The sequence below is a fragment of the Mus musculus genome, chromosome 9 (assembly GCF_000001635.26).
Source record: "Mus musculus strain C57BL/6J chromosome 9, GRCm38.p6 C57BL/6J".
In the NCBI taxonomy this organism is placed as follows: domain Eukaryota; kingdom Metazoa; phylum Chordata; class Mammalia; order Rodentia; family Muridae; genus Mus; species Mus musculus.
Genome location: NC_000075.6, coordinates 37544440 through 37552745, shown reverse-complemented (window position 1 = coordinate 37552745; position 8306 = coordinate 37544440). Strand labels below are relative to the sequence as shown.

At 48.8% G+C, this 8306-nt stretch overlaps 1 protein-coding gene across 1 annotated transcript; it reads left to right on the top strand.

The window, feature by feature from the left end:
- On the top strand, nt 1–8253 carry Nrgn (neurogranin). Its single transcript, NM_022029.2, has 4 exons — nt 1–209; nt 6572–6798; nt 7029–7046; nt 7415–8253. The coding sequence occupies exons 1-2, from the start codon at nt 195–197 to the stop codon at nt 6791–6793; spliced, it is 237 nt and encodes a 78-aa protein (NP_071312.1). The 5' UTR covers nt 1–194; the 3' UTR covers nt 6794–6798; nt 7029–7046; nt 7415–8253.
- The last annotated feature ends 53 nt before the right edge of the window (nt 8254–8306 follow it).

Sequence of the window (8306 nt, the reverse complement as noted above, 5' to 3'; positions counted from 1 at the left end):
GCAGGGCTCAGGTTACATTCGCAAGAGTTGCGGAGCGCGGGAGACCGGACCCAAGAGGAGAGAGGCTGGTTCTGCAAGGATTCTGCGCTGGTCGGGGAGTGCCCGACAGCCCCTGAGCTGCCACCCAGCATCGTACAAACCCACCCCCGCTCTGCGCCAGGCTCCACCCCAGCCAAGGACCCTCAACACCGGCAATGGACTGCTGCACGGTAAGTCCATACTTGAACTCAGCGTGTTCTGGGGCAAGGGGCACACGAGAACCCCTGGGGGGTGAGTGAGGGATGGAAGTGGGTGCGGAAGACCTAGGAACAATGTGGGAAAGAATGGTGCTGAAATATTGTATTGGATGATGGAAGGCGCCTGCCTGATCTGAGCCAAGCCCTGGGGAAAATGCTCCCCAGCTCGCGGGGGCGTCTGAGCGCCCATGGGCCAGACAATCTAGGTTGTATCTGGATCTGAGCAGAGCTTTCATGCAGGAAAGCTGCTGCTTAGACGAGAGGTGGAACTTCCCCCACGGAGACACAGGAAAGTTGCTGGTGTGCTAGTCCTTTCCCTTGGTATTTTTTGGCCCCCAAACGATTTCCTATCCCACTGCTGCTGTCGCGGACTGTGGCAAGATCTTCACGACCCTCAGATGATCGTCTAAGCCCTTATGTGGCGAAGTCGGGGAGAATCCACCCTGGTCTTGGTGGTGATGGGCAGGAAAGAACCTAGTCAGTGTGGTTCTGGGGTGGAGCTGGTTCAGCCCCCAAAACCTTCTCCTTTGGAAGGTGCTGGGTGAGTGACCGTGAGAGGGCCCTGTGGGCAAGGGGAGGAAGTGTCTATCAGCGCCTACACGGAAACTGGATGCTGCAAGTGCCTAACGCCAAAGCAGATCTTGTTAAGGGCTCTTGTATGAAGGCATCCAGCACTGGTCCTGGCTCCTAGCTGGCTAAAGGAGTTGAGTGACCCATACCTATATAAAACGTGTTTGCTTATTCTTAGCCTCCGATCTAAGGAAAGAGACGACTCCAAATTCCTAGTGTTTTCTTTCTGTCACTCTGGCTAAAGACTCCAGAGGTTACTTAACGACAGCAGGAACCCCACCTTTCTCCCACAATGTGCAAAATAAATAAGTTTGGAAGGGAGGAATAGCCCATATCTTTGAGAGGTGACACTTCCCAATGCCCAGTGTCCAAGACGCAGTGAGAACTTAGGGGCAAGCCATTGCTGACATTTTAACTCTTGTTAAATAAATAACAGCTGCCAGAGTGCCTGATCACCCCAGGTAGGTAGGTCTTTTACAGTTGTACAAATGGGGCTTAGAAATGTGATTTTTTTTCCCCAAGTAGGCACCTTTGACAAGTGTGGAGCCCTGTCCTCTCAAAAGATTGCCCTCCAATCCCTCTTTGAAGCATACTGATTTTCATTACTGTAAATGCTCATAGCAGTAAATGTATAGATCAGAAAAAATATATACATATACATATACATATACATATACATATACATATACATATACATATACATATACATATACAAGCATGCCAATCACATACAGTTCCGCCCTTTGAAGAACACTATCCAGGGCTTCTTCCAAGGAAGCGGTTTGCTATTCTCCAGGGAACAGTTTGTTTGCTTATTTGCTTATTTACTTACTTATTTTTGGTGCTGGGGATTGACTTCTGGACTTTATGCCTGCTAAATATGTACTCTGCTTCTGAGCTACACACTGAGCCCAAGAATCACTTTTTGGCTGGGAAAGGAAAGGTGTGGGTCTTCAGTCTCAATTGAGGAAGAGCCCCTCATCCCCAGCAATGTTCCATTAAGTAAAAAAATAAAAAATAAATAGATAGATGGCAGATTATGAGATATGAGTCAACAGGGGAGGAGGGTAACTGCTAGGCAAGAAAGAAAAGGCTGAGAAGCCAAGAAGGATGGGGAAAGGAATCGGGAGATGTGCCAGCAGGGAAGACATGAATGGGTGAAGACTCTAGGAAGCCTGAGAAGGATGAAGAGGGTGAGATGTGGGGCTCAGGCCTCCAACCTTGTCTCTCCTGGTTAGTGCTTATAAAAATACCCAGGAAGCCATTGGTGCATGGCAAGTAGATAGCTACACCACAGATAACTAATACTGATAGATAATGGCTGAGGGTGTGGTTAATGTGTTTGAAATCAGTGTCCCCTAGAGGAAGAGGGACTGCCAGAGGTATTGAATGTCCAGGGTCCAGGGGCACCTCCTGCACTGGGCCCTGACACAGTCTCTGTTTTTTTATGTCCCAAGTCCACTGGACCAAAGGGCCAGATAATATTCAGCATCAGTCTCATTCTGTGGAGTTGGAAGGAGGCAGAAAGAAGGAAAAGAGGGGGCAAAAAAGGGCGGAGGACTGGAAGAGGGCAGGGCTGCTACCAGGCATCCCTGCGCTGTAAAGAGAACAGTATGCCTTCCTCATCTTTTTGCTCTGGAGTTCTCTTCCATGACCATCCTACCTGATGTTTGGGAAGAATCTAGCCGTGCCTTACTTGTTCTTTTCCCCCTTGGTAAGCAAGCTTAGAGAGAAATGAGGAAGAAGAAAACATCAGTGTTCTTTTTCAAGGGGATGTTTTTAAAGGAGCTATTATTCGATGTTCCAGTGTCTGATTGACATCGCAAATGTACATGACTTTCCTGCCTTCGTCTAATAGGAAAAGAAAAAGAAATCTGTTTTGATAGCCCACTCCTTTCTCCTTTGTAGTCTCGTTGACTGTGTACCAGCTAACAGTATCGAAGTAACCACCCGCCCTGAGGCAGGGGGTAAAAGTACAAATTCTGAAGAGGACCATTTCACTGTTGTTTTGCTATGCAACCTGGGGGAGCTATAAAATGTCTCTGAGGTTGTTTCTTGACTTCTAAAATGGAGATTACATGGCATAAAATGTCCCAGGTACTCGGCACAGGGCCTGATATATAAGGGACAGCCGACAGGCATAGTTCTTAAAGCTGTTTGGATTTGGGGAGCTGAAGGATACAATTCACCTGAGCTAAGTTCTGCTTGGCCCTGAAGAAAATGAGAGTCTCTGAGGCAAAGGAATGTGGCCATCCATGGCTCCTCCTTTTTTTTTGGCAAGTACATTCTCCCACTCCCAGGTGACCCCAGCTTATTCAGAACCCCCCAACACAGACAACCATCAGTCTTGGCTTTAAGAGAGGCAGCTGCCCAAGCACCAAACCCAATGATCTTCTCCCAGATTTCTATCCCATGGGCAGCCATGAGCAGCCCATCCTAAGGAATCAGCCGGAGGGATGGGGAGCAGAGTCAAGGGAACAGCAGTACAGCCTTATGCTAGGCTGTGTTGGGGCTGGCTCTTCTTGTCTTGCCAGGTTTCATACTCTGGATCACCTGTGGTGAGTGGTGAAGAGGTCAGGTCTTAGGGTGGTTGGAGAAAAATACCAACTCCCCAAACCACCGCGACCTCTAACAGCGGGCAAGACCAAGGAGAGGGGATCTGGAATGGGTTTTTGTACCTGCTGTCCTCTTTCAAAAAGCCTACTTCCTGAGGCTATCCCCAAGAAAGAATTGCACTGGGAGAATCACAAAACCCAAAGGGGTTGATCGGTATTTTATGTGAAGTATAAGATGTCAGAGAGAGCTACAGAGCTAACTAAGAAAGACAAGAAGACAGGGGACGTTTTGGGCCTATCCGTCCTCACTCTCTTGGCAACACCCTGAAATTGTGTTTAAATCCTTTGAGAAGCACCTTGAGCACAAATTAAGGAACTCTGAGGCCCAGGAAAGGAGGGTCGCTGGGGAATCATGACGAGGGGGAGTCTTTTGTAAACTTTGCTTTGGCCTTTTGGAGTAGAAAGCTATGCTGACAGGCTGGGCAGGTAGGCCACACCTGTATTCCCAACACTCCAGAGGTAGAGGCAGGAGAACCGTGGGAAGTTCAAGCCCAACCTGGCCTACATAGCAAGTTCAATGTCACCCAGGGCTTCATGATGAATCCTTGACTCAAAAATAAATAAATCAATAAATTGAAGAACCATGCCCCGAGGGCAAACCTGTTAGAGACAGATGACTGAATCCTCACTCATACCCTGTCCATATCTGACAACCAGCTGATGGCCAGGATGAGGCAGAAGGAAAGCTAACTTACGTTGTGAGACCTTGGTCACCTCACGTAAGAAGAGAAAGACCCGTGAAAACAGTGAGCTTTTCTCGGTCAGAAAATAAGGACAAAATCCCAGAAGCCATAAGAAGCTTCTTCTAGGCCCTTCTAACTTCATAGCGACAATGTCCTCCTAGTCAAGCCTCTGAAATTGATGCCATCAGCTTCCAAGTCCTTTCTCTGTTCTTGTTCTGTATGTAGTGGGAGGGGAGGGGTGCTGCTGGTGGTGGTGGTGTGTTTGAGAGATCTTGTGTTGGCGAACGCCTTTAATCCCAGCACTTGGGAGGCAGAGGCAGGCGAATTTCTGAGTTCCGTGCCAGCCTGGCCTACAGGGTGAGTTCCAGGACATCCAGGGCTACACAGAGAAACCCTGTCTCGAGAAAAACCAGAGAGAGAGAGAGAGAGAGAGAGAGAGAGAGAGAGAGAGAGAGAGAGAGAGAGAGAGAGAGAGATCTTATGTAGCCCAGGGTGGCCTCAAACTCCTGATCTCCATTCCTCGGAATCCAAAATTCCTTAGGACTGAAAACTCAGAAATCTATCACTTTACCTGGCCTCAATCCTGTCTACATTCACCTAGAGCAGGGTGACAGAGGAACAGAAGAGGAACAGAACATGAAAATATGCCTGCAGCATTCTGTAGGTAGAGGCAATAAGAACAGGAGTTTAAGGCTTGCCTTAATCAAGTAGCCTTCTGTCTAGGGATGTAGCTCAATGGTAGACACTTGCTAATCATGCACAAGGCTGCAGATTTGATTCCCAGCCCTTAAAAATAGCAGCAGTAAGAGTAAATGAAAGGAAGGGAAAGAAGGGGAAAGGAAGGAACCCTGGGCAACAGAGGCGGCTTTGGTGATCTCACACATTCCTTAATGATGGAAGTATGTTTTGAGAAATGTGTCTGTCATTAGCCGACTTCATAATGGTTGAAACATTACAGGGTATATATGTAAACTAAAATGGCTACAGCATCCATCATTAATATAATTGGGGACTGCCATCATGTATGTGATGTGTCATTGGCTAAACATATCGTGGTATGTAACACATTATTAGGATGAGCTGTGTAAGACTGTTGTTATGAGACCACTTTCGGCTTACAAAATTGATCATTTAACATCACCTTATTGTTTTACAAGGCAATCATAGCATAGCTACTGTTTGCTGATCAACTACTGTATACCAGAAACCTTCATGAAACCATTCAATTTGCTCTTCTTCAGAACCCGTAGAGGTGAATATTATCATCGTGATTTGTTTTTCAAATGGAAGTTGTAAGACTGGAAAAGCTCAAATAACCTCCCAAGACCACACAGTACTCCCAAGAATACACCTAAGCTGGTCAGCTGGTTGTGTTTCCTTTCTTATGCATTAAAATAAACTCTAGAACTTAACAGAACAAGGTTCAAATCTACCAGCTATTGACAACTGTCTGGGACCCCTGGTAGGTTTTGGGTTTTTTTAAGATTTATTTATTTATTATTTATTTTATGTATGTGAGTACACTGTTGCAGTCTTCAGATACACCAGAAGAGGGCATTGGCATCCATTGTGAGCCACCATGTGGTTGCTAGGAATTGAACTCAGGACCTCTGGATGAGCAGTCGGAGCTCTTAACAGCTGAGCCATCTCTCCAGTCTTTTTTTTTTTTTTTTTTTTTTTTTACATTCTTAATTATCAGTTTTATCATGGTAAACTCAAGAAAGAGTGAAAGTGACCCACCTTTATTGTTGAGAAAGAATTAAAATATTTGAAAAGCACAGCTCTTGCACCCAAGATGGGAAAAAGCTTAAATGGTAGCCATTGACCTAAGAACTTCTTGCCTTCTGTTTCCTTTTCAGTTATTGTCGTTTTACCTCTTTGGGGTTCTTTGGGTCCAATCTGGGAGACAGTAGGAACTAGCAAGTCCAATAGGAAGACCACGTCTGGGCCTCTGGCTGATTCCAGGAGTGGTGGGTTCATTTTCTCCTGAATTGAGTTCTGGTGCAGTTCTGCTCCGGAGAAAACTGCTCTGTAGCAGATATATATGTCCATTCCCTGAGGAATCCTGTACAAAGAAGGTCTGGGCATCTTCTGAGAGCAAAGGGTGGTCACTTTCAGGAGTGCCTGCTGCTTTTCCTTTGCTCTTCCAGACTCAACTCGGCAGCCCCCTAAAACTAAAGGCTACTTTCAAATGGGGCTAGCTGGCTCTCTTTTCTCCATCCTCCCATGTACTTCTTTCTGTGTCCGCCTGGGCCAGAACCTTCTTGGCTGCCTAAGAGATGCGCTAATACTCATAGGCTTCCCTCTCTACTCCTTCTGCCATCCTTGAAGTCCTCCCAATCTTACAGGGCACTACTCTTACCACATTCCCTGGGAGTCTGTCTTTATCATCCCCATCCCCTCCGTGTCTGGGCTTTATCAACCCCATTAAAACAAAAACAAAAACAACAATATGCCCCATCCTCAGGAGAGCGCCTGCTCCAAGCCAGACGACGATATTCTTGACATCCCGCTGGATGATCCCGGAGCCAACGCCGCTGCAGCCAAAATCCAGGCGAGTTTCCGGGGCCACATGGCGAGGAAGAAGATAAAGAGCGGAGAGTGTGGCCGGAAGGGACCGGGCCCCGGGGGACCAGGCGGAGCTGGGGGCGCCCGGGGAGGCGCGGGCGGCGGCCCCAGCGGAGACTAGGCCAGGTGAGGCTGCCTGGAGTGCTTCGCAGGCGGGAGGTTCTCATCTTCCAGGCCTGCTTGGAAAAAGCTGGGGAAGTCTAAGGTTGGGCTGGGAGTGGAGAAGATGGTGAAGGTAGTTAAGGGTGGGGACCTAGACTACTCAGACAAGTAGGTGGGAGAAGGCCAAGGATGCTGATTTGCCAAGAGCTAACCTGTTTCTCCCTTCCTCTTGTCTGCTTCATCTTGGACCGAAGAGCTGAACGTTTTAGAAGGTAACCAAAGCAGCAGAGTTTGTAGGGGAGTAGGCTGGGTGGGAGAAATGACCCAGTTCCCTAGTCCTTCTCTCTGCTAGCCCTGAACCCCTCCTGGCTAAGGAACATAACTTTGCAGGCCTCTGGTATGTCCAGACGCCTGAGGCTGCGGCAGGGACACACTTGGACCAACACGTACACACAGTCACCCTCATTTGACTGCACAAGCTCGGCCGAGGGTCATGAGCACAGGGAGCCTCACTCACGTAGTTGCCCTGGGGCACACATCAGCTCAGTGAGTCAGGGAGGGGGTCTGGATGACACTCCCCGAAAGGGAGAGGGAAATGGTACCAGCGGAAGGCAGATTCTCAGACCTTCTCTTTCCTCAGTTCCAGAGGAGAGTCGGATGCCGCGTCCCCTTCGCAGTGACAAGACTTCCCTACTGTGTTTGTGAGCCCCTCCTTCCCACCAACCAGCCAGCTTCAGGAGCCCCCCCCCTCCCCCCGCCGCGTCCCAGAGACTCCCTCTCCCAGGCTGGCTTCGTCTTGGCGTAGCCAAGTCCGTGCCCTTTTTAGCTCTTCAGTCTAACGTGGTCTCCTTTTGCCTTTTCTCCCCACCCTCGTCCCAAACCCCATACTCCCAAAAATGTCCTTTTGCTTCACGCCCACCTGTCCACGCGCCCAGCATGCAGCTCTGCCTCCGCAGCCTCGGTGCGCTTCGCTGCGCGTACTGCAGAGGGCGCCCAATGCGTCGCCCAAATACTCTCAAAAAAAGAAAGAAAAAAAGAAAAAGAAAGAAAGAAAAAAAAAAGCAACCACCAAGTCCTTTCGTTCTGTGGGCAACGAAAGGGGGCGCCCGCGTCTTTCCACCCTAGCCTAACCTCAACCTCCTAAACCTGGGGCTAGGAAAGAGGGGAGGAGGTTTTCATGGTTATCTGATAATTTCCCTTGCTCAAATGGAAAGTGAAGTCCTATCCCATACCTGCCTGTCACCCTCTTTTTTCTTGAAAACGCACCCTGAGAGCAGCCCCTCCCGCTCTTCTTTGTTTATGCAAAAGCCTCCTGAGCGCCTGGAGGCTCCGGCAGGAGGAGACTTCCGCAGCCCCGCCCCATGATAGCCTCTCCCCCGTTGGGCTCCTGGGGTTGTGGCTGGAAGGTTTTTAATCTCTGCGTGTGCATGTTACCATACTGGGTTGGAATGTGAATAATAAAGAGGAATGTCTAAGTGTACAGAGGGGTGCAGGGTGGGGGGCGGGAGGGAATGGGAAGTAGGGGGAGCAGG